Consider the following 26,562-nt stretch of genomic DNA (forward strand, 5'->3'; position numbering starts at 1 on the left):
CTGGGGAACTTACGTCCGCCCTGGCCCCACCCACTTGACGCCACTCAGTGACCCCACCCCTCCGCCGTGGGGTGGAGCACGAGGCCCCGCCTCCAAACGGCCTCTCCTCGGAGCGCCAGGCTGACCAGTGGGGCGGGGCGAGAGGCCCGTAGGGGGCCAGTGCTGGGCGAAGGGGAGGAAGGGAAGGGAGGGGTCACGTGCGGCGAGCTGCCCGAAGTCACGTGACGAAGACGCTGGGCGGAGGGAGCCGGGGCTGGGAGTTCTCCTGAGGGAAGAGGAGTGAAGTGTGGGGCACGCGGCGGCGGCGATGACAATGGTGAGTGCGCGGCGGCCAGCGCGCTCGCTTGCAGCCCTCGCCCCGGAGCGCGCGGCGGGACGGCCAACGGCGGGCCAGATGTCGCGGGAGGGGCTGCGGGGAGCGGCTGGAGGGGGCAGGCGGGCAGGGCGGGGGGGCCGGGTTAGGCCTGTTTGGCCGCCGCGGGGTCGGAGACTATTGGGCTGCGCCGCCCTTTCCCGGTCTCGGCGATGCCCGAGCACCTGCGGGTGGCGGCGCGTTCTCCTGGCCATGTCGGAGCCTCTGCCCGAGTTCCTCGATCGGCTGTGGGGGCCCTGGCTGGGTACTCGGACCCCGCCTCTGCGGGGGCCCACCTCCCCCTCCCCTTCCAAGGTAGCCAGCCCCTCTGCTCCTCCCGGGAAGCCTCGCTTCCTTTCAGGTGGGGTGACCCAAGAATCCCCCAGTTCCGGACTCGGGGGGACTTGGTCACTCTCTTCCAGTGTTGATCGGGAGCTTGATAAACTCCGTGATTTTTTTAGCCTGCATACGGTGATATTCTGCGATTTCCTGACCCCAGTTCAGCCTTGATGTTGACAGTTATAGAATGGGAGAGAAAAAGAGAAGGACGTTGGAGGGGAGGACGTTTTTAATGCAAAAGGCAGTAGTTTCTTGCGCGCTGTTTTAAGCGTTAAGTCTCGTTTCCCTCACCAAGCCATTCTGGAAACTTACCGCTTTGGGATGTTGAAATGGCCTAGGGAGCAGAGGAGGGAGGGAAATCTGAGTACTCTCACCACAGTTAGTGGGAAGCACCAGCGTGGGCGCGATGGCGTTTAGCTTTGTGTGTGTTGGCGATCTTCTCTAGATTTGATCTCACTTGGCTCATTTTATGGTAGTATTCATTTACTCGGTTCACTTAGCAAGCTTATGTTGAGCGCCTACTGTGTGCTCTCCTTAATAGTACCTGCTTTCCCAAAGCTCACCCGGTTCCGTAAACTGCTTGAGACTTTTGGCTTATAGACCAAGCTAGGTTTATTTAAAAAAAAAAAAAAAAGTTACTTTGAATAAATACATTTAAAGTCAGAAATCGAGTTGTTTTAATTTATAAAAGAGAGGACAGACATGTTCATTCTTAAACTTGGAACCTTTTCCTCTTTCTTTTAAACAAATAATTACAATACTTAGGTGCTCCCAGGGGCCCTGAGCAAGACTGAAACAGCCCTTGCTCTCTTGTAGCTTGCAATCCAGAGGGAGATAAACATTTATTTGTGTAATTATTTGTTTAACGTGGAAACAAATAATTACAGTTGTGATAAGGAGGAAGTATTGGGGGACCTTGCCTTGTCAGGGAGTTAAAGAAGGCTTCTTTAGTTGAATATAATTTGCAAAGAAAACTTAAAAGGCCCTCCTATCTTTTGCTTACAGTTAAAATTATTACTTTTAATGAGCTTTTGAATTATGTTCAAGAGCAATTTTTATTTTCAAGTTACTCTTGAAACAAACACAATTGTAAAGCTTTATAACACTGAAATGGGCACAAGTGTAATAATATATGTATGAAAATTTGCTGTTTCATTGTTCGTGTATGCCCTAAGTGAATAAATTTTGAGAGCCTCTTTTCTGCCTCACCTTGAGTTGCATTTCTTTACAGCCACTGGATGTAGTGAAATTTCTTCAGTGAGGGCTAAAAAGTTTGTATTTTAACATATACACGTGTAATTTTGCTAGATGGTAATGCTCAGTGTTAGGTTTACAAATTATGTGAAAAATCTTAAATTAAGCTAAATTCAGTGATATGTAGTTTACGCTACGATTGGAAAACTGTGAGAACAATTGCTCTAATATTTAAGTAGTCATATATATTGCCCTCTAGTTATTTAAAAGCCACCTAAGAGTTTGAACCTGTATATTGTCTAGTATTGCTGCTGAAAATCCCCTATTTTGAATGCTCACTTGAAGATATCTTTTCTAAAAGAACTTGGTAGTCTTTCTCGTAAATGATTTCAAAACTGCCTTCTGTAATTTCAGCAGAAGTATATGTTAATATATCCTAACCCTCTTTACAGCTTTTATTCCTTTTCCTTCTTCTGGTCTTCACCATTCTGACCATTTTTTTCCTCTTTATATATCAGAAGTATTATAATTTGATTGTGAATAATTTTAAGAAGATTTTAATTTTGTGACTTTTTGTTTGAAATACAGAAGATGCACATCTTGAAATAAAAACTTCATTTATTTATTTGGCCACACCATGCGGCTTGTGGAATCTTAGACCAGAGATTGAACCCACGCCCTCAGCAGTGACAGCGCAGAGCCCTAACCACTGGACCGCCAGGGAAATCCCTTCCGTTTTTTTTTTTAGAAATAAAAACTCTAGAAGACTTTGGGTAGAGAATCTTTCTTTCAACTCCTTCTAGAAGGAAAACAAGACAAACTTTTTTCTCAGATATTTTTCTCTCTGTTATCTACATGCACAATTTTCTGGAGGCTTTTACCAAGACTAGTTCATTTTTGATATGTCCTGGTGTAAAAAACTGGATGTTAACCCAATGCTAAATTCTCATGGCCTCATTAACTTAACCGTGTTAAAGTGCTGTAGTTTATCATCAACCTTTTGTTTTTCTGCATATGCTACACTAGGCTTTTTTTATTCCTTCTGATCTCTCCCAATCTTAGTGTTTTGATTGTGTTGAAAAGTAAGTCCATTTTTAATTTTTAGTTATGAAATACTTCATGCATACAGAAAATAATAGAGGATAACACATAATTTTTACATATTTTTAATGCCTAAGACTTACATTTTTACATAGTGTCAAAATAAAACTTATTGTTTACAATTACTAATTGTTGTTAATTGTGAAGTTTTATGTGACTTTTAAGTCTGTTTTATACCATTTTAATTAGTGGCAATTTTGATTTTATTTTATTTTTGATTATTTGATCTTTTAATATCAACTTTCAAATCCCAGTTCAGCTGTATGTGTTAAGTATATGTATGTGGGGAAAGTTACCATAATATTTCCTTTCATTTGTAAAACAATTTTTATAGTTTTCACATCTCATTTTCCTGCAACCAGCTCTAAGAATATTAAGGGGGAATGAGAAAATTAAATTTTATTTTCCTGCTTCTATTTTATAACCCGAATTTTGGACTGTCATGTTCTACCCTTTCATAATTGCTCCTCCCACAGCAGACCCCCCCCCCAGCTTTGCTGGCTCAGTGCTTTGCACATACTTGATAAATAGTAACTGAATTTCAGCTGCTATACATTCTCATATTTGTAACTCTTACGAGAATGTATACCATTTTGAGCAAGTTTTGAATTTAAAACTTGGGGTATGAAAGCTAACTAGGAAGGGACAGTGCACATGCCCTATCATTGATGTTTTTCATTCTAAGTTCATAATAGTTTTCTAATTAAAATTGTTTGTCATTTATAATATTGCCAGGAAAGATTAAAACATCTTGCCAAAAGGAAAATTTGCTGGTTATGTCTTTGGAGTATGTCATAAGTACTAATCTGGCAATTCTTTGAGTTGATTTCATGAAATTATAATCCTTTTGTTAATAAAGGATTAATAAAAATAAAGAAGTGGGAATTCCCTGGCCGTCCAGTGGTTAGGACTCTGAGCGTTCACTGCTGAGGGCCTGAGTTCTATAACTAAGATCCCACAAGCTGCGTGGCACTGCCAAAAAACAAAGAAGTAAGCTCAGAATTTAGGAAAACACTATCTCCTTTGATCATAGTATCATCCTATGACCCACATAGCCTTAGCAGGATCATTAGCTTGTTTGCTGTCCTCCTGAGGACAGAACTGAGCCTTAATGCAAGTTCCTTGCTCTAGATTTTGCTACTGCACCAATACTAACTTCCTGCGGGAGGGCTGGTCTTACCAAACATGCCTAGTTTTAGCTCACTTCTTTTGGGTATTCACAAAATTTGCAGAAATTTAATTAGTCTCCTCCATTAGAGCCAGTTTTATTCCAAGGGCTTACACAGTGTAACACATGTTGTTCAGACCTATATAGCAGTAGATTTTACCATAACTAGTACATTGTAATAACTCATGAGTAATTGGGATTGTATGAGTTTAATTATAGCAGTATAATGAAAGAACCTCATAGATGTATTACTAAAGGTAACCTTTCAAATCCAGATGTTAGGATTAATTTTTTAGCCCCGCGGCATGCATGCAGAACTTCCCCAACCAGGGATTGAACCTGTATCCCCTGTAGTGGAAGCGGGGAGTCTTAACCACTGGACCACTGGGGTAGTCCTTTTAGATCTTTGGTATATGTTACTATTTGATTATTTATAGTGGTTACCTATGGAAATGATTGAAATTATAGCGTGTTTAAATTTGTTTTCTTTTTTGTCTTTTAATTTTATTGTGGTAGAAAACATATAACAAATATATCCTCAGCAAAATTTTAAGCATACAGTACAGCATTAACTGTATGCATATTGTATGAAATTTTAGTTTTGATGTAGTATTTGATATAAGTTGTTATTTCCTTGTGAATTCATAGATTAACTGTAGGTTATAGGTAATTAAATTTGAATTTAGAAATGTAGTGACTGACAAAACGTAATTATGAACATTTTCCTTTTATTTCAGAGTTTTCTTGGAGGATTTTTTGGTCCCATTTGTGAGATCGATGTTGTCCTTAATGATGGGGAAACCAGGAAAATGGCAGAAATGAAAACTGAGGATGGCAAAGTAGAAAAACACTATCTTTTCTATGATGGAGAATCTGTTTCAGGGAAGGTAAATATTTTGTTTGGAGAATTACCTAGCTGTAGCGTATTAGAATTAGTCATGAGAATGGCTTGTGCTGTATCTAAATTTGAATGATTTTATTAGAGATGGAAAATTTTTTTCAGAAGGTCAGTTAAATCCTTGATTCAATAGAACATTTACAGGAAAGATTCTTAAACTGGAAGGGTTACAGGGGCAGAGTCTAAATTAAACTGTGTGGAAAATTTTGTGTGTTTGTGACTATGTGCATCTGTTTAACTTCAGACACTTTCTACAGTGGGGCTGTGATCCCCTCAAAGTTTGTTTCTCCTTTAACATAAAGTTGAGTTGTGGAGATTGGGGATAATTCTCTAGTATACCTTTCTAAAAGTTTCTTTCTCATTCTTTATAGCTTATCTGTCTGTACTACTGTCATTGTGTCTGTTGATCTCATTTCTTGATACTCTGTAGAGGACTTAAGTACATTTGGAACGTGTCCATGCATGGCCAGATACATTTATGATACCTTCTGTGGTTTAACTTTTTCCTCCTTTTCCTTACCAAGTGATGTATAAGATTATTCTTATACCTTATGGAACATGATTAGTACTCATTAGTTTGTGATACTGAAGAATGGTAATATCCTAGATAAAATCAAGTCATAAAACATTTGAAATAATTTTTCAATTATTTTCAATATTTTTGAAATATTAAGAGTTTCTCTCCCCTGCTTGTTAAGGTGATACATACACATGGTAGATAGTTTGGGAAATAAAATAATTATCTATATTCCCATCATATGGAAATAATTCACTGTTAAAATTTGAATGTGTTTCCTCCTAGTCTCTCTGCATTAGTTAATGTATGTATAATATATTAAGCATAACTTTTCCCTATTATTGGATATTTAAATAGTTTCTACTGTATTTTTCAGACTGCTTGTAGTATATCACTGTATCTTTAGTAATACAGGCATGTTTTTAGTAATAAAACTTTAGTACATAAGTTTTTCTCCAAATTTCTGTAGGATAAGATTACTTCCTTAGAATGAATTCCTGGAAGTGAGTTGCTGGACCAAAAGACATGAATATTTGAAGGGTATCAATACATATTAACCTGGAGAATTTGCATCAAATCACATGTTCATTTAATGCCTTGTTTCACTCAGGGTAGTACTGAATATGGTCACTTTTTAATCTTTGCTATTTCTATAGGCAAAAATGATATTATTCTTTGATAGCATTTCTTTGGTTACTAGATAGGTTGAACTTAGGTTTATTAGCTATTTTACTGCATCGTCTATTCTGGTCCTTTGCCAGTTTACTTACTGATGTCTTAATGTTATATTTGAAATAAATTTTTTGCTTTTCTACTTTACTCTCCCTTTAAAATGATGGGGAGAAAGAGAAGAGGCCTGGAAGAGAGCAGACAAAATCATTAAAAGGATGGAACATGTCAAACGAGTAAAGGAAATAGTGTTGGTTCTGTAAGAAACTGCCAAACTATTTTCCAAAGTAGCACTACCATTTTCAGCAATGAATGAGAGTTCCTGTTTTACCACATTCTAGCTAGCATTTGATGATGTCAGTGTTCTAGATTTTGCCCATTCTAATAGTTTCGTAGTGGTATCTCATTGTTTTAATTTGCAGTTCCCTAATAATATGATGTTGTACATCTTTTCATATGTTTATCTTCAAATATATATCTTTTTTGGTGAAGTGCTTGTTCAAATCTTTTGCCTAATTTTCATTCGGGTTGTTTGTTTTCTTCTTATTGAGTTTTAAGAGTCGGAAACAGCCCTTTTTGGAAAACAGCCCTTTCTCAGATGTGGCTTCTGCAAATATTTTCTCCCAGTTTATGGCTTGTCGTCTTAGCTTCTCATTTTCTCGCTACATGTGTAAATTTCCATTTCCCTGACATCTAATGAGGTTGAGTGACTGTTCATATATTTATTGGCTATTTGATGTCCTTTGTGAAATGCCTATTCAAGGCTTTGGGTTTTGGTGGGGAGTTTTTTGGGCTCATTTTTATACTCAGTTGACTTTTTTTCTTATTGATGTGTAGGATTTTTTTTTTTTTTGGTATGTTCTTGATACGTGCTTCTCAATATAGAGTCCTTTGCATATGTATTATAAATATCTTTCTGGCTGGATTTTTCACTATCTTAATGGTATCGTTGGATGAACAGGAGTTCTTAATTTTAATACTCTACAAATGTTAGTGCTTTTTGTAACCTGTTTAAGATATCTTTGCCTACCGTATGGGCATGAAGATGTTCTCCTGTTTTTCCTATAATTTAAAACAATTTTACATTTCACATTTAGATCTTCAGTTTTTTGGAATTGATTTTGTCTTTGTGATATAGGAGTCAAGGCTACTTGTTTGTTTGTTTTTTCCCCACATGGATATCTTATTAACCCAGGACATTTATTGAAAAAGCCATCCTTTCCCCCACTACACTGCAGCATCACCTTTGTCATCAGCCAGAGGTTGTATGAGTCTGTTTCAACATCTCTGTTCTGTTCCATTGGTTTATTTGTGACATATACTTTCATTTTTAATTTTTTTCATTTTTTTTAAAGATAGCTTTATTGAGTTGTAATTCACATACCATAAAATTCACCCTACTAAAGTGTACAGTTCAGAGGTTTTTACTATATTTGCAGAGTTGTGCAACTGTCACCACTATCTAATTCCATAATGTTTTCATCACCCCAGAAGAAACACCATACCATTAGCAGTAACTCCCTTAGTGCCATAAACTGAATGTTTGTGTCCTTATAAGATTCATGTGTTGAAACCTAATCCCCAGTGTGATATATTGGGGGGGGGTGGGGCTGGGGGGGGTTGGGAGATGATTAGGTCATGAGGGCAGAGCCCTCATGAATGGGATTAGTGTCCTCAGAGAAATCCCATGTGCACCTTCTGACATGTGAGGACATAGTGAAAAGACAGCCGTCTGTGAACCAGAAAGCAAGCCCTCCCCGGACACCAAATCTCCTGGCGCTTTGATCTTGAACTTCACAGCCTCCAGAAGTGTAAGCAATAAATTTATGTTGTTTTTAAGCCACCTAGTCTATGGTATTTTGTCATAGCAGCCCGAATGGACTAAGACACCTGGCATCCACTAATCTATAAATGTGCTTTCTTTCTCTGTGGATTTGCCTATTCTGGACATTTCATATAAATGGAATCATAAAATATGTGGCCTTTTGTGTTTGGCTGCTTTTACTCAGCGTGATGTCTTCAAGGTTTATTCCTTTTTAAAAAAATTTTGGTAAAAAATATATATAATAAAAAAAAAAAAAAAAACAGAACAAAACAAAAAATATATATATAATAAAATTTACCATATTAACCATTTTTATGTGTCTAATTCAGTGGCATTAATCACATTCACAGTGTTGTGTAATCATCACCATTATTTTTTTTTATAAATTTATTTTATTTATTTATTTTTGGCTGTATTGGGTCTTCGTTGCTGTGCTCGGGCTCTCTCTAGTTGTGGAGCAGGGCCTCCTTTTCGATGCAGTGCATGGCCTTCTCATTGCAGCGGCTTCTCTTGTGGCAGAGCAAGGGCTCTAGGGCGCATGGGCTTCAGTAGTTGTAGCACTTCAGTAGTTGTAGCAGGTGGGCTCAGTAGTTGTGGCTCCCGGACTCTAGAGCGCAGGCTCAGTAGTTGTGGCACACGGGCTTAGTTGCTCCGCGGCACGTGGGATCTTCCTGGACCAGGGCTCATACCCGTGTCCCCTGCATTGGCAGGTGGATTCTCAACCACTGTGCCACCAGGGAAGCCCCCATCACCACTATTTTAAAAATTTGTTCATCACCCCAAACAGAAACTTTGTACCCATCAAGCAATAACTACTCTTTTCCCTTTTCTCCCAGTCCATGGATACCTCTAGCCTACTTTTTTTAAAAAAATAAGTTTATTTATTTATTTATTTTTGGCTGCGTTGGGTCTTCATTGCTGCTCACAGGCTTTCTGTAGTTGCGGCGAGGGGGGGCTACTCTCTGTTGCTGTGCGTGGGCTTCTCATTGTGGTGGCTTCTTTTTTTTTTTTTTTTTTTGTGGTGGCTTCTCTTGTGGTGCACGGGCTCTAGGTGCATGGACTTCAGTAGTTGTGGCATGCAGGCTCAGTAGTTGTGGCACACGGGGTTGCTGCGTGCATGTGGGATCTTCCTGGACCAGGGCTCAAACTGATGTCTCCTGCATTGGCAGGCAGATTCTTAACCACTGCTCCACCAGGGAAGTAAGTCCCTCTAGTCTACTTTTTTTCCTATAAATTTGCCTGTTCTAAAAAAAAAAAAAAAAAATCTAAATTTGCCTGTTCTGGGCCTGTTCTATTTCATATAAGTGGTCATATAAGATTTGTCTTTTTGTGTCTGCCTCATTTCATGTAGCATAATGTTTTCAAGGTTCATTCATGTTGCAGCATGTATCAAAACACCATTCTTTTCTATAGCGGAATAATATTTCAGTATATATCTGTGTAGTATATGGATGTACCACACTTCATCCATTCATCAGTTGAGGACATTTCAGTTGAGGATATTTGGGTTTCTATTTGTTGACTGTTATGAATATTGCTGTACATTTGTGTGTTAAGTTTTTGTGTGACTGTGTGTTTTCATTTCTCTGGTGTGTATACTTAGGAATGGAATTGCTGGGTCATACGTTAACTCTATGTTTAACTTTTAAGGGAACTGCCAGGCTTTTCCAATGCAGCTGCACCATTTTATATTCTCTTCAGCAATGTATGAGGGTTCCAGTTTCTTCACATTCTTGGCAATACTTATTATTGTCTGTATTTTTATTGCCATCTTAGTGGGTGAGAAGTGGTCATAATGGTTTTGATATGCATTTCCCCTAATGATGAATAATATTGAGCATCTTTTCATGTGCTTATTGCTGTTTGTATAACTCTTTTGGAGAAAAGTCTGTATATATCCTTTGACCATTTTTAATCGGGTTATTTGTCTTTTGATTGTTGAGTTGTAAGAGTTCTTTATATACTCTAGATACAAGTCTTTTGTCAGTTATGTTTTGCAAATATTTTCTCTATTTCTGTGAGTTGTCTTTTCACTTTCTTGGTGGTGTCTTGAAGTACTAAAATTTTCTATTTGATGATGTCCAGTTTATCTTTTTTAAAATTTCATTTCTCATGCTTTTGGTGTCATCTGAGAAACAGTTGCCTATCCAAGATAATGAAGATTTACACCTATGTTTTCTTCTAAGAGTTTTGTAACTGTAGCTCTTACATTTAGGTCTTTTATCCATTTTGAGTTAATATTTGTATATGGTGCAAGGTAGGGATCCAATTTCATTTTTTTGTATGTTGAGATTGAGTTGTTCCAGCATTATTTGTTGAAAAGAATATTCTTTCCCCATTGAATTGTCTTGGGACTCCTGAAGCATATACTTTTTAAAGTTAAATTTAATTGCCGTCTGTCAAAAAAAGCTACAGAGAAGGAAACAAAATTACCCATAAGCATACATTCCAGAAGTAACTCCTGTTAAGAGTTTTTTCTGTAGTTTAAAAAATATAATTGGCATTATACTTGTATACAGTTTGACCATGCTTCCTTCATGTGACATACCATGCACATCTTCCCACATCATTAAATATTCTTTGACCTTATTATTTTTATACTTTAATTATACTCCATCATATGATGTACTACAATTTGTTTAATTATTTACTTGTTTTTCTGTGATATTAATTTGGAAGGCAAGTAACTAACTCATCCTGGTCACAGATATATGGAAGATATAGAAGCATGAATATTTTAATTATGTAGTTTACAGACAGAAGTAACTGAACTTCGGTTTTTATTGGTCCTTAATTTCTGTTGTCTTTTGAAAACACTATTTGGAAGAAAAGCTTTTAAGAGTTATGCTACCCATATTTTTTATAGTAAAGAATAAATCCGGAAGTATGCTTTTTGGTATGTTAGCTAATCCTTAAATGTTTTGAGTTTTGTTTTTAATATGTATGTACTTTATAGATATTTTGTCAAATTAAAATGTTTAAAATTAAGGTTTCCATTTGGCACATATGAATTTAGGGATTTTAGATTATATATTTAATTTGAAAAGTACGTAAGATAATCATACTCAAAATTTAAATCTTTAGACATTCTGTTTTTAGGATGAGTAGCAGACTCAGGGCAATAAGCATTGCTTTTAAGATCAGGAATTATAACAATATATTGTTGGTTATAAAAGGCTGAAAGTGATCTTTAAGATCAGTTCTTGGAATTAGTAATAACCTTACATTAAAATGCTGTTGTAGAATTTTTTAACTATTTGACCTGAAAACATATTTGAATAGTTGAAAGTTTTCCCTTTTGTTGAGTCTTTATAGTTCTCCAGCTGTAAAGAAGGATTCCTTACTAACAAAGAAGATGCTTTAAGTGTACGTATAAGTAAGAGGTTCATTACTGATTGTATATGAGTAGGTTTTACCTTCTCTGGCGCTATAAGGTCTAGGTAGGATCTAGGTATGTGGTGGTGTCTCAGACTTCAGAAATGAATACCTGAAATATTTATACATTGTATTCATCTGGAAGCAATCTGCTAGTAGGCCCGCAAAGGATTGTTAACATCTCTTACAATTTCATGTTTTGGCAGGTAAACATAGCCTTTAAGCAATCTGGAAAGAGGCTAGAGCACCAAGGAATTAGAATTGAATTTGTAGGTCAAATTGGTGAGTTTTAAAATAGTATTACTTTTTTTTTCTTTGATAACTGAGTTTGAAGAGAGTTTGATTTGGCACTTTGCTTTATGGAAAGAAGGAATTGATTTTGCGTAATAAAAGAGGATTTATTTTATAAACATTAAATCATGTTTCTTTTAATTGTATTAAATGATATTTGACTAATCCTGCCTTTATTTGTGATTAAACTTAATTACTAAAAGTGAAAGGATTTATGTAAGCTACCAGCCTTGAAAAATAATTCAAGTAAATTAGTTTACTCACTGAAATTTCCATCTGCCTACATTTTTCACCAGGTTTATTCACAATTAGCAGTGTCACCTTCATCCTTCTTTCTAATTACCCATGCCATTTGTCTTCCTAACTTAGTGTGTACCTGTAGCCAGACTCACTTGTCAATAGAAAATTCCATGTGAAAAGGAAAAGTGTAATTTCTTTTTGACTTAGATCAACTTGTGTATGTTTCTATTTGTGTATTTCAGAGACATTCTTGATTTAGTAGGAGTTAAACTGTATAAATCTTTTGGTACTGCAGATTCGGAAAAGAGAAAAGAAAATAGGTCCTAGCTTTCTAAGTTTTACTGTACATTTTTAAAGTATCAAAATTGGAATGGGTGGATATTTATTTACATGTCTATTTTGGATGAGATTATATTTAAGGGGCAAATTATAGTAATTAACTGATAGTTGATTTTAGTCTTTTGCGTATTATAGTTTTATCAAGGTAATATATTTGCCTAACTAAAGCAAAACAAGACAATACATTTTTTGCCTAGAAGGGAGGAAGTTCAAATAATTGCTGGAAATATGTCTGTTAAAACAGCTTCATACTGGGCAAACCCTAAATGCATTAAAGGAATGAATTCATTTTTTTATAATTGAAATTTTCATTTTGCTATGCTGCTTGAATTTTTTTATGCCTAAGGGGAGCATAATAGTGAGAAAGATAATGGAATTCAGATCATAGCTCTAGTATTTAAAGTGGAGACAAATCCAACTAATTCTTTTTGTAAAAATCATTTGCTTTGGAAGTAGAAGTTTGAGTTTTAATGAGATGGGTATTAAATATAATTGGTCTTTTTGCTTTTTAAAATTTCTTAGAACTTTTCAATGACAAGAGTAATACTCACGAATTTGTAAACCTAGTGAAAGAACTAGCCTTACCTGGAGAACTGACTCAGAGCAGAAGTTATGATTTTGAATTTATGCAAGTTGAAAAGCCATATGAATCTTACATCGGTGCCAATGTCCGTTTAAGGTATGAACGTGTATCAGAAACTGTAGACAGAATCAAAACCAGAAAGTAATGACTACTATTGAATGTCTTATTAGAACTTCTAATTATAATTTTGGACTGGAAGGCTTAAGATTTTTTAAATTCTGTCAAATTTTTTTTTTTTTTCTGGCTAATGCTCATCTGATGTAGTAAGAGCCTTCTGTAGTTTTAGAGAATCCTATTATGAGAAGTTTTAGTCATACACTTCCCTGTATGAATCGTTCTTAGGTACTTCATTTGTCCTGTAAATGGAATTACTCTCTAAATCCATTAGTTTCCCAATGAATCTCATTTAGTGTATGGTTAAGAAGTGATCTAGAAAAAAAGAAAAAACAAACAAAAAGCAGTGATCTAGAGAGATGTCCTCAAGTAGGCTTGATGATGGTGCTTCAAATTGATCTAAAAAGTATGTACACTATTCTTAAAATTGAACTTTGTATTTTTTCTATGGTGGGGGCATTTATTTAAAAATTAAAACTTCTTCATGAAGTAAATGGAGTAAATTGATCCCTAAGGAGTTCCAGCAAGGAGAAAGCAGAGTTGCAGTTAATGTTTGCTTATTTAAAACACTGAGATATATCACAGGAGATTTAACTTGTCCTCTCCATTAATTTTGTAGGTATTTCCTTAAAGTGACGATAGTAAGAAGACTGACAGACTTGGTAAAAGAATATGATCTTATTGTTCACCAGCTTGCTACCTATCCTGATGTCAACAATTCTATTAAGATGGAAGTGGGCATTGAAGATTGTCTACACATAGAATTTGAATATAATAAATCAAAGTAAGTACCTTTCACAAACAGATAACATAAATGTTCAGGGAAAATTAAGAAATAAACCTTTTATGTCTTTGTAAATTGGTCAAGGTAAGGATAGACTCAACATTAATCTGATGTTAACAGACCAACAGAATCTCTGAGCTGAAAGAAACTTTAGGAATTTAGTTTTGTTTCTGACTCAGCGCAGATGTCTTTATTATTCTATTCCTGGTAATTGACCATTTTTTATAGAGGATCTCACCATCTCAGAAGGCATCTAATCCTATGTCTCAAAAAATTTATCTTCTTGTCTTGAGATCATTTTAGCTGGTCATCTCTTTAAAAATAAGCAAAAATGCTCTTTTTCTGACTACATGAGCAATACATTTTTATTATTAAAAAAATTGACAATGTAGAAAAGTCGAAGTAAAAATACCACATATTTTCACCATTACTACTTAACCACTATTAAATCCTCATGTATATCTTTCCATGGGTGGAGGTATATATGTTTATATATGTTGTGCATTTTCAGAAATGGGCTCTTATTTTATTTATTAATGCCTTTTAAAGCTTTATTATGGAAAATTTCAAACATATACCAAAGTATATATCTAACAATATTAATAATTTCTTAACCTCGTCACATATTTAGTCAGTGTTCACTTTTCCCTAATTTACTCATAAATGTTTTGTCGCCATATGGTTTGTTCAAATCAGTATCCAAACAAGACTTGCTCAAATCCAGTGGATCCAAACACACTACATTTGTTTTTTTATTCTTAAATCTCTTTTAATTTATAGGTTTTCTCTTTTATTTATTTATTTTTCACTAAAGTTTATTGTTGAAGAAATGGATGTTCATTCTTTTGTCCCCTTCCTGTGCACTCTTCTGTTACATCATTTTTATTACTTGTCATGTCTCAGTTTATATCACTGAAATTGTGATACACATGTGTTCAGGGTCTTAAATTATATTGTTGATAAAATTATTAGATAGTTTAGGACCTAAAACTTGTCACTGGAAGCCTCCTTTCAGACTAACATAATTGCATTAATCAACTCTTGGGATATTATTTTGAGATCAAACCTGGGAGAAGTTTAAAAAAAAAAAACCCTCTGGGAATTACAGGAATTCCTAGGTTTGCTACCATATTATTTCAAGGTCCCTGGAAAAGTCTTTGATTAGTAGGTATTACAGCAACAAACTCAATTTATGGAGTCTCTCTTTGTGGCCAGGTGATTTGTTAGCTGCACTATTCTAGCACTTGGAGTAATACTGACACTAAACCCATGTGTAGAGTTTTTAATGTTCAAAACATCTTCATACACCAAATAAAAATTTTCAGGCATAAAAATCTTAATTTTCCATGCTTAAGTTCTTTGGAAACTAAGTTAACCTCTACGTAGGGACCAACAATTAATCAGGCTAATTCTTCCCTCTGAGATGTATCGATGGTCAAGTAAACTTTGCTTCCTTATTTTTATAGTAAAATGATGAGTACCTTTTTCAAAAAAGAACATTAAACACATGAATGGTCAGAATGGTATTCTTAAATAGTAATTATCCTACAGATATCTAATAAAGCCTTTCAGGACATATTTCACTCTTTTTGTTTGTTTTGTAAACTGATATTTAGTAAGTGACAAATACTCTTTCCCCAAAGGTATCATTTAAAGGATGTGATTGTTGGAAAAATTTACTTCTTATTAGTAAGAATAAAAATCCAACATATGGAGTTACAACTGATCAAAAAAGAGATCACGGGAATTGGTAAGTTGAAGAGTATTTGAACTGAAATTCATTTTAGTTGAAATTTTGAAATCTTAAAATATTGTTTAAACTTAAATACCCACCTTGAAGACTAACTTTGATACTTAATATTGCTGGCAGTGAGTTACTCATTTATGTTTTTAAAAAAATTAATTTTTGAATACATAATAAATTCACATGGTTCAAAAATAAAGTGTGAACGATTATACAGTAAAAAGTGTCCTGTTTATGTACTCCAGCTACTCATAGGTGATATGTTTGTAAGTTTTAAAATCCTTTTAAGTATTTATCCATATACCTGCAAGTGCCTCTACATTACACCCTCCCCCTTTTTTTAGTTAAGTGGTTATATACAATACATACTTTAGAGTTCTTTACATATCAATGTGTGGAACACTTCCTCATCTTTCTTACAGTATTCCATTCAATGGGTGTACTAGCTATTGGTGGACATAACAGGCTGTTTCTAGTCTTTTGCTATTATAAGCAATGCTTTAGTTAATAATATCATTTCACATATGTGTTGGTTTGTGTGCAAGATAAAATCTTAGAAGTGGAATTGCTGTTTCCAAGGGTATATTCATTTGTAATTTCAATTCATATCAGTTTCTCCTCTTTATGGACTGTACCAGTTTGCATTACTACCAGCAATGAATGTAGGAGGGTGCCTCTTTCTCCCTGTATTCTCATAAGCATGATGTTATAAAACTTTTAGCTGATCTCATGGGTAGGGGGAAAAGTTTAATTCATTTTTCTCATCTGAGTGAGGGTGAGCATCTTTTCATGTGTATAAAAGCCATTTGTATTTCTTTTCTGTAAACCACCTATCCATATCCTTTGCCCCATCTGTATTGGATTATTAGTCTTTTCCTTTTGATGTGTAGAAACTCTTTATATATTAGGAAAATCAATCCCTTTTTCTTCTGTTTTTTTTTCTTTTTTGGCTGCATTGGGTCTTCGCTGCTGCGTGCAGGCTTTCTCTAGTTGCCGCGAGCGGGGGATACTCTTCATTGTGGTGCACAGGCTTTTCATTGTGGTGGCTTCTCTTGTGGCGGAGCATGGGCTCTAGGCACATGGGCTTCAGTAGTTGCAGCATGTGGGCTCAGTAGTTGTGGCTCGCGGGCTCTAGGGCGCAGGCTCAGTAGTTGTGGTGCACGGGGTTAGTTGCTCCATGGCATGTGGGATCTTCCTGGACCAGGGATCGAACCCATGTCCTCTGCATTGACAGGCGGATTCTCAACCACTGCACCACCAGGGAAGTCCCCCTCTTTCTGTATTAAGAACAGCAAAATTTCCCCAGTTTGTCTTGCTTATGGTGGTTTTTGCCATCTAGAAGTTCTTGATGTTTATGTAAGTCAGATTTATCAGTTTTTACTCTTATGGATTCTGGGTTTTATACCACAGTTAGAAAGGCCTTTTTTACACTGAGGTTCTAAAAATTTTCTGTGCTTGATTCTACTAAAGTAATACACTATAGTTTAGGAATTTTAATTAATTTAAATTAAATTAAATTAATTAATTAAACTTTTAATTCATTTGGAATTTGTCCTGATGTAAGAGATCAGCTATGGATCCAACTTTACTTTTCTCCAGATAGCTGACCAGTTGCCCCCAAATCTTCTATTGGTTCATAACTGCTTTTTTTTTTTTTTTTTTTTTTTGTGGTACACGGGCCTCTCACTGTTGTGGCCTCTCCCGTTGTGGAGCACAGGCTCCGGACGTGCAGGCTCAGCGGCCATGGCTCACGGGCCCAGCTGCTCCGCGGCATGTGGGATCTTCCCGGACTGGGTCACGAACCCGTGTCCCCTGCATCGGCAGGTGGACTCTCAACCACTGCACCACCAGGGAAGCCCCATAACTGCTTTTTAATTTTAATTATTATTATTTTTTTGGCCACGCCATGTGGCTTGTGGGATTTTAGTTCTCTGACCAGGGATCAAACCTGTGCCCCCTGCAGCGGAAGTGCGAAGTCCTAAGCACTGGACCATCAGGGAATTCCCTGATTTTAATTAATATTTAGATTTAGTTTGTTCCCTTTAACTTTGCTGGTTTTCTGCTAAAAAGAATTTTAGGCAACACTTTTTAAGAATTTATAATTGGTAGTCATGATTTTAAATATCTGTAATTTCTTAATCTCCATTTTTCACCTGCTAATAAAAGTTAAAGTGATTAGGGACTTCCCTGGTGGCACAGTGGTTAAGAATCCTCCTGCCAACGCTCAGATGTGGGTTAGAGCTCTGGTCCTGGAAGATTCCACATGCCTCAGAGCCACTAAGCCCGTGCGCCACGACTACTGAGCCTGCATGCCACAACTACTGAAGCCTGCGCGCCTAGAGCCCGCACTCCCCAACAAGAGAAGCCACAGCAATGAGAAGCTTGCGCACCTCAATGAAGAGTAGCCCCCACTCGCCGCAATTAGAGAAGGCCCGTGCACAGCAACGAAGACCCAAGGCAGCCAAAAATAAAATTAATTAATTAATTAAAAAAAAAGAAAAACTGTCTATGGTTTAGAGAATAAAAAGACAAGCCACAGACTGGGAAAAAAATATTAAAAAAAAGTTAAAGTGATTTAAAGATATTAAAACCAAACTTCAGGTTCCCATTTGTTGTTTAAAAAGAAATTGTTTATTTAAACATTTTTTTCTAGTTATAAAAATTATATTCAGTTCTGGGAAATTTTAAATAAAAAATAATTTGTACTCATAATCCAGAACAGACCTTAGCCTTTGCATATTGTATATTTTACAACATTGGGATCATTACTGTGTTTTAGTGTACCTTTTAAACTTATCTCATTGACTGTTTAAAAGAACTGTATGTATGTCAGGTATTCACTTTGATGTTTTGTCTTTGTTAAAGTTAACAAGAGAAAACATTTTGGGTGTTGCAGAGAAAACTAGCATGTCAGTGCACTGCTATGCATTGATAGTTTCTATTTTAGCAGATATTAGAAATGATAGAAGGAAGTCTGTGAAGATTAGTTCTGAACTGTATACAGTTGACCCTTGAATAACATGAGGTTTGAACTGCATGGGTCTACTTATAGCAGATTTTTTTCAGTAGTAAATATTACACTACTACATGATCTGCAGTTGGTTGAATCCACAGATAGGGAGGAACCGTGGATAGGGAGGAGTGGAGGATACCGAGAACGGACTATAAATTATACACACGTTTTCCTGTGTGTACGGTCAAGCGCCCCAGCCCCTGCAGTTTTTCAAGAGTCTACTGAATTACCTTTGGGAGGAAGGGAGTACGATCTTCAGTTGGGTGGTAAGTAAGTGTAGATCAAGAAATAGAAAAGAATGATCAACATTTTCACAAAAGGGGAAAGTAAATTAGTACTAAAATAATGTAGTCAGAATATAGGAAGAAGGTATAAGTCTGGAGATCATATTCTAGCAGTATTTAAATTAATATCATTTACATTATTGCACTAGGACCCAGTACCACAACAGAAACAGAAACAATCGCTAAATATGAAATAATGGATGGTGCACCAGTAAAAGGTAATACACTTTTCATTTACTTTTAAGTTACAGGTAGTGCAGATAGCACTGTTCATGGCAGATTAGTTTGAAAGTATTTATTCAGTGTGAATATATCTGTGAATTCTTAAAATGATTCTTACAATGATTTTTAAGATTATCTTTGTATAAATGCTGAGAAGACTATAGTAGTACTTTCTAGTTTGAAATAAGGTTTAATTTTTTACTCAGTTTAAATTTAGAATTTAGAAGAGACATTTATGGATATCTCTTCCCTAGTTCTGAATTTATAATATTTTAATTACCTTTTGTTACAGTAGTTTCTCTCTGTAAATCTTTTTTACTCATGCTGAACATAAGGTGCAGTATAATTGAGTATTCATTGTGGGATTTTGGAGTTCTTATATAGCCCTCAAGAAAATAAGCAGTTCCCTTAGTAGATAATTTTCAGTGTCTAAGACAATGAAGCCAGTATTTATCATTTTAAATTTATGTCTTTGGGTTTTTCTTACTCTGTTAGTAATTACTTCAAAGAGTAGTTACCATTTACTGAGTACCAACTATAGATGAGGCATTGTATTCTCAGGCGCTGTCAAGTTCCCTACCACACTTTGAGTTAGGTAGTGGTAACCCTTATTTTATACATGAAACTGAGATGTAGAGGTAAAAAACTTGTTAAAGGTGATATACTGTAGGGGAGGCAGAACTTTCCTTCTACCCGTCTTAGATTTTCAGCTGGAATTCTTTAACAAAAAGATCAATAAGAGAAAAACAGTTGATTAATGCCTGCAGTACACATCACCCAGGAGAAACCTCAACAAAAAAGTAACTCAAAGCTGTGACTTAGAATTTCATCCTATATAGCATCTTCAAAAGAACAATAAATTTGGAGAGAAATGACTGGGCAAAGGAAAGCAGTTTAGGCTTCCCAGGGTGGCAAACTACGGGCAGGTAAATATGTGGGAGAAAACCAATGGAGTAGGCTTGTTTGCAGATTCCTCTGGTGCCATCCCCGGCCTGAAAAAAGGCTGTCTTCAGTAAAAGGAGAATTTATATCCTGCCTTTAGGCAGAACAGGGGATTCTTTTCTGATTTTACTGCTGCTTAATTGCCTTCAGCTCAAAATAATCTGTATGTCAAAGAGGAATATTTTTCGGTGACATATTCTGGTTTCCTTCAATAGCTAGTCATTGCACAGTTGGAGTTTGAGTCCAGGGGTTTCTGACTCCAGGACTCTTGTGTGTGTACTCTTGTGTTATGCAACATAACTTTGTAAAATTCCAGCAGCCACAAATTTTTATGTAAAGTGATGGGTTGTACATCTTTAAGGAAATAGATATACATAAGAAAACTATTACATAAAAAGGATTCAAAGCAGAATATGCAAATAATTATTCTTAGAAAAAGAGAAGCCATGAGAATCTGAATAGCAATCTTTTTGCTATTGCTTCATTGCTAATGAAGGAATGTCATCATTCTGAACATGTTTGTTGCTTTGGGTGAATTAGTAATAAGTATTCAAGAATTTATACACATGATTAGAAATTATGGTACAGATGAAACAGATGGTTAAGTGACTTGGCTGGAGTTGGGATTCAAATCCAGGCATTTTGGCTCTAGAGCAGTGGTTCTCATCTAGGGGCAATTTTGGTCCCCCCTCCCCAGGGAACATTTGGCAATGCCTGGAGACATTTTTGGTTATCATATTTGGGGACTGCTACTGGCATCTTGTGGGTAGAGGCCAGGAATGCTGCTGAACTTCATACAGTGCATAGGACCTTATCCATGACAAAGAATTATCGGGCCTAAAATGTCAATAGTGTCAAGGCCGAGAAACCCTTGTCTAAAGCTTTTGTTATGCTGCTGTCTTGTGAGGAACTGAAGCATTAATGTCTTCTCTATGATGCTTAGTTTTAGGTGTTATGTAACTATTGATATATTTAATCATCCTTTAGAATTAAATGGAAATTGCTTTTCTTTCAGGTGAATCAATTCCAATAAGACTGTTTTTAGCAGGCTATGACCCAACTCCAACAATGAGAGATGTGAACAAAAAATTTTCAGTAAGGTACTTTTTGAATCTAGTCCTTGTTGATGAGGAAGACAGGAGGTACTTCAAGCAGCAGGTATGGTGCCACCCAGATGTTATTTTGTTCTGTGGCAATTCCAAAAACACCTGGAAAGCAGCCACTTTTCTAAGCTTTATTGTACTGAGCAAGTGGGGGTTTCTAAGTAAGTGAAAACACTGACAGTATGTTATAGAAGTAAGCATGAATGGAACTATGTTGTAATCCATCTCTTCCCGGTCATTCTGCAGGACTCCAGAATGGGCTATAATTTGGCAGCGCTTTTGTTTTGTTTTGTTTTGTTTTTTTAAATTTAATTTTGTGGCATGCGGCATCTTAGTTCCCCTGCCAAGGATCGAACCCGCGGCCCCTGCAGTGGAAGTGACGAGTCTTAACCACTGGACCACCAGGGAGGTCCCTGGCAAGGCTTTTATTTTTCTCTTGAAACCTTTGTTTTTTATAAAAACAATACCTGCTATTTGTTTTAAAAAAAAAATCAGGCAATAAAAAACAATGAAGTAAAAGGTCAACAAAAATTCCACCACCATTGTGATTAGTTTTCTAGACAAATTTGTATATGTGCTTTTAGATCATTATTAGGCATATTGATCTTTTTTTGCAGATCTTTTTTTTTTTTTTTTTTTTTTTTGCGGTACGCGGGCCCCTCACTGTTGTGGCCTCTCCCGTTGCGGAGCACAGGCTCCGGACGTGCAGGCTCAGCGACCATGGCTCACGGGCCCAGCCGCTCCACGGCACGTGGGATCTTCCCGGACCGGGGGCACGAACCCGTGTCCCCTGCATCGGCAGGCGGACTCTTCAACCACTGTGCCACCAGGGAAACCCTGCATATTGATCTTTAATTTGTTTTTTCAGTCAATAGTATCTTGAATAGCTTTCCTTTATCAACAAAGATTTCCTTTATCACTTTTAATGACTGCATCAACTTGATGGATTTGGGGGTTTCCATTTTTCCATAATTAAACAATCTTCTTATAAATGTTTTTGAGATGACCCAAATCTAATACTTTTTTTTTAAATCTATGGCTGCGTTGGGTCTTTGTTGCTGTGTGCGGACTTCCTCTAGTTGTGGCAAGCAGGGGCTACTCTTCGTTGTGGTGCACGGGCTTCTCATTGCAGTGGCTTCTCTTCTTGCGGAGCACAGGCTCTAGGCGTGTGGACACCAGGCGTGTTGCGGCTCGTGGGCTCTAGAGCACAGGCTCAGTAGTTGTGGTTCACGGGCTTTAGTTGCTCCACGGCATGTGGTATCTTCCCGGACCAAGGATTGAACCCATGTCCCCTGCATTGGCAGGTGTATTCTTAACCACTGTGCCACCAGGGAAGTCCCTAATACTTTCTTTTTGTTTTGTTTTGTTTTTGCGGTACGCGGGACTCTCATGGTTGTGGCCTCTCCCGTTGCGGAGCACAGGCTCCGGACGCGCAGGCTCAGCGGCCATGGCTCACGGGCCCAGCTGCTCTGTGGCATGTGGGATCTTCCCGGACCGGGGCACGAACCCGCGTCTCCTGCATCGGCAGGCGGACTCTCTACCACTGCGCCACCAGGGAAGCCCCCTAATACTTTTTTTTTTTTTTTTGCTCTGTACGCGGGCCCCTCACTGTGTGGCCTGTCCCGTTGTGGAGCACAGGCTCCGGACGCACAGGCTCAGCGGCCATGGCTCACGGGCCCAGCTGCTCTGTGGCATGTGGGATCTTCCCGGACCGGGGCACGAACCCGCGTCCCCTGCATCGGCAGGCGGACTCTCAACCACTGCGCCACCAGGGAAGCCCGCCCCTAATACTTTTTAAATATAAGATGTTTATCATAAAACTTGTTCTCATTTTAAAATCAATTAAAAGCCTTTGGTGAATTTTGAATAAAAGATAGTGATTAGAATGGTCTTTTGTATTCGGAATCAGATTAATATTTGAATGTCAGTTGAGTGTTCAAAACTAAATTAGAAATTATTCTGGAAAAAAAAAAGGAAATTATTCTGTGTTGAGTACTGTGATGAATATAAAAGCTACCTTTTTAAACATGGTTTGTCCTCAAGGCCCTCACATTGCGGATATGTGGAAAGAGAGAGTGTATAATTAACAGAAAACTTAAGTAATAGTTTGACAGTAATTGGGAAGAGAGAAAAGTTACTCTGCTAATGCTGCCATAATGCTGTATAATTAAACATAGGTGATTTATAATTTCAAATTAGATTATATGAAATTTACAATTTCCAAATCAATTACATATTGTGGCCCTATTGAGTAAGTATATGCTTCCCACGGGCATTCATTTGGATGTTTAAATTCTGCTATGTTGGTTAAAAAACAAACAGCCTGCCATGACTTTATGAAGCAAGTAATTTTAAGAATTTAGAAGAGAAGAGATCTCAGGATGTATTGGTTAGGGTAAGACTTAGATAGGCAGAGGAAGAGGGATTTGAAGAATATCAAGGGGAAGATGGAGGGAAAGTTTAATTTGAAGTGCGTTAGACGCAGAGAGTAACCCAGTTTGGCTGGTGGGGTACTGGGGTCTAGGTAGGGAAGAGAGTGATGTTGATAAATTGGATAAAGGTTATGGAGGGCTTGAATGCCGGGTTGGAGATTTATCCTGGAGGAACTGAGAACTATTGGAAGAGTCATCCAGGCAATGTTTTAGACTAATCTGGAAGTGATAGGAAGGATAGCTTAGAAAGGGCAAGGGAGGGAGAGCCCATCTACCAGGAAGCTATTTTAGTATCTAAGGTTGAAGTGACAAGGGCTTGAATTTGGATAAGGGCAGTGGAACAACAAACAAAAGGTAGATTTTAGGAATTCTTTAAAGCAGTAATAGCTAGGACTTTGTGCCAGATTGGATTCATGGTGGTGGCATGCATGGGTGCTGGTGGGAGCAGAGTTGCCAGAAGGGGAGGCCCAAGATTAGAATTGGAAGAAGGTGAGTCAATAAGGAAAGAGGAGGGCTTTTGTAGGGAAGAAGTTAGTTTTGTTATGGTTAAAATTGAAGTGGCATTATTTCTATGGTGAAAATATAAGGAATAATATGAGGACATTAATTTGTTGTCTTGCATATTTCTTCTAGGAGATAATTTTGTGGAGAAAAGCTCCTGAAAAACTGAGGAAACAGAGAACAAACTTTCACCAGCGATTTGAATCGCCAGAATCGCAGGCATCTGCTGAGCAGCCTGAAATGTGAACTGAATAGGAGGAAAAAAAAGAAAAAAACTCCTATATCTGTTGAGATTGAAGTTCGGCAGGTTAAAGATGGTCGCCGTGTGTAGGGCGGGGAAAAGGCCAAAACCCCATTTATGATAGTCTTCCTTTATCTTACAGTGCTGAGTTTATTTTATGACATAACTAAATGTTCTTCATGTATATACATTTAAAAAGTGCTTTCTTTGAAACACTGGAACTTTCTTAAACTGCCGTGTTGTTGTTTTTTTAACCACACACTTTCATTTAATGATAAGCACTCAGCTGTACATCAGCATAAACATTAAAGATTTTCATGTGAGTAGGTTGGTATTTGTAATTTTGCTTTCTTTCTGCATAATGTTGATTACAAATTCTTTTATTCTCCTTTTTCATGCTAATGATTACCTCTTATTCTCTACACACAAAAAATTAAACATTTTGTGTTCAAATAAAATTAGAAAAACCTGAGTGGCCCTTAATCCTGCAAAGATTTAAAACATGGCATCTCAATATTTTTGAAAACTACATTTTTGTTTTTCCATACGTGTTTGAGAAATGCATATGAGTGTTTCGCTGTAGGTGCCTCTGAGTCTACCATTTCATGGCTTCCTGAATTTTGTTCTCTTTGAAGTCTTCTGTGGTGTGAATATTAAATTTTTTTCCATAAGAGATTATGTGGCATGTCATTGCAGCTTTTTTTTGGGGGGGGTACCATATTAAGTAACCATTTTGCTACTACTATCAGATAGGTACCACGGTATGTTTTCTGCAATGTGGAGTTGACTCTGTGTTGGCATTTTAGTTTGTTAAAACTATATAATTTTTCCATAAATACTTTGAAAAAAATTTTTTTGATTTAAGGAATCTTTTTAGCACATATATGCAAATATAATTTTCTTACAAATATTCTCTTCCCTTTTCAGGGGAAAATTTGAGGATGGGGGACTCAGGAGAACTGGTGAAGTATGTAGTTACCCAAATCTCGACAATTTCATGTTTGTTAAATTGGAAAGTTGACTAGTTCAAACTCAAATTTAAACCAGTTCATCCACTCTGTTTAAATTTTTTTAATATTAAATTCAAGTATTGTTCAAAGCCTCTGAAAAAGAAGGTTGTAGTCATCTCTTTTTATGCTATGCATGGGGTCTGATCGCAAATACACTAAATGTGGGGTGTAGGAACTAAAATGAAGCCTGTTGTGTGAAACTACTTTCACTTACGGTCCATTGGTTTTTGTACCAATATTTTTTTATACACTTCAGTGCAAGTCTTGTCAGTTAACCTTACTTTATGGGTAAGCTAAGTAACCCAAATTACATTTCTTTAAGCCTGTTTTACTACTATGGCACTTTGAAAAATGGTCAGTAACCAACTTCTTAACTGGCAAAAGGTTCCAGGTACCATGTGCTGGAGCATCTATTTTAAATGTGGATATCTGTGAATGGTAATGTTTTCCTTCATGTAAGTGCCTGTTCAGAGTTTCAAAATTTTAAAATGCCAAATATTTTCATGGTCACTTGCATGTAGTAATCTGGAAAATATTCAAAGAAAAATTGAAAAACAATTGTATTTAACCAGCCTCAAATTGTGCAACCATGATGTATAATAAAGAATTTGAAACATACTGAGCTTGCTATGTGAATGATTAAAATATTTATATTCTCAAATCTCTTCTCATTGTCATATTTATCTTTGGGGGCAGGATTGCTCAGTAGTTTAGGAAGCTATAATTGTGATGATTAGAAGGTTTTAAAAATATTCAATTTTAAATATATAATGCTTTTAATTAGGTGGCTTAAAACACTGTCATAAATAGGACACTTATTCACTTGGAACTTTGTTGCATAACCGATTTAAAAAATAAAAATTTGAACTCAGTATTTGGTGAACTGTAAAAAGTTGGCCAGTTAATTAGAAATGAACTGAAAAAGAAATTTGTGTCTTTAATAAAGAGTACAGTATCTAATCCAGTGGTTCTCAACCCTGGCTGCACATTCAAATCACTTTAGGAGTTTTTAAAAATAATCATGCCAGGTCCTATCCAGGCCAATAAAATCAGAATTTCAGGGGCCCGGACAGCAGCATTTAAAAACTACCCCAGATTGGGGCTTCCCTGGTGGCGCAATAGTTAAGAATCTGCCTGCCAATGCAGGGGACACAGGTTCAAGCCCTGGTCTGGGAAGATCCCACGTGCTGCAGAGCAACTAAGCCCACGTGCCACAACTACTGAGCCCACGTGCCACAACTACTGAAGACAGAGTGCCTAGAGCCTGTGCTCCGCCACAAG

The 26,562-nt window shown here is 36.9% G+C and overlaps 1 protein-coding gene across 3 annotated transcripts; it reads left to right on the forward strand.

The window, feature by feature from the left end:
• The first annotated feature begins 160 nt into the window (after positions 1-160).
• Positions 161-25,942, forward strand: VPS26A (VPS26 retromer complex component A). Of its 3 annotated transcripts, XM_060126205.1 has the most exons (10): positions 192-316; positions 2,474-2,967; positions 4,892-5,041; positions 11,645-11,720; positions 12,831-12,987; positions 13,625-13,789; positions 15,433-15,539; positions 18,980-19,048; positions 21,010-21,152; positions 24,163-25,942. In XM_060126205.1, the coding sequence occupies exons 3-10, from the start codon at positions 4,964-4,966 to the stop codon at positions 24,274-24,276; spliced, it is 909 nt and encodes a 302-aa protein (XP_059982188.1). In that variant the 5' UTR covers positions 192-316; positions 2,474-2,967; positions 4,892-4,963; the 3' UTR covers positions 24,277-25,942. The 3 variants fall into 3 exon arrangements, with proteins under 3 accessions (XP_059982187.1, XP_059982188.1, XP_059982186.1); XM_060126204.1 differs by lacking the exon at positions 2,474-2,967 and having other exon boundaries at positions 161-316; XM_060126203.1 differs by lacking the exons at positions 192-316; positions 2,474-2,967 and adding an exon at positions 395-667.
• Positions 25,943-26,562: the final 620 nt, after the last annotated feature.

The sequence above is a fragment of the Lagenorhynchus albirostris genome, chromosome 16, assembly GCF_949774975.1.
Source record: "Lagenorhynchus albirostris chromosome 16, mLagAlb1.1, whole genome shotgun sequence".
Classification (NCBI taxonomy): domain Eukaryota; kingdom Metazoa; phylum Chordata; class Mammalia; order Artiodactyla; family Delphinidae; genus Lagenorhynchus; species Lagenorhynchus albirostris.

Coding starts and splice junctions, on each gene's coding strand:
- VPS26A (XM_060126203.1), top strand. CDS start 395: ATGTCGCGGGAGGGGCTGCGGGGAGCGGCTGGAGGGGGCAGGCGGGCA. Junction 13,790..15,432: donor TTTGAATATAATAAATCAAA/GTAAGTACCTTT, acceptor CTTTCCCCAAAG/GTATCATTTAAAGGATGTGA. Junction 15,540..18,979: donor AAAAGAGATCACGGGAATTG/GTAAGTTGAAGA, acceptor TTATTGCACTAG/GACCCAGTACCACAACAGAA.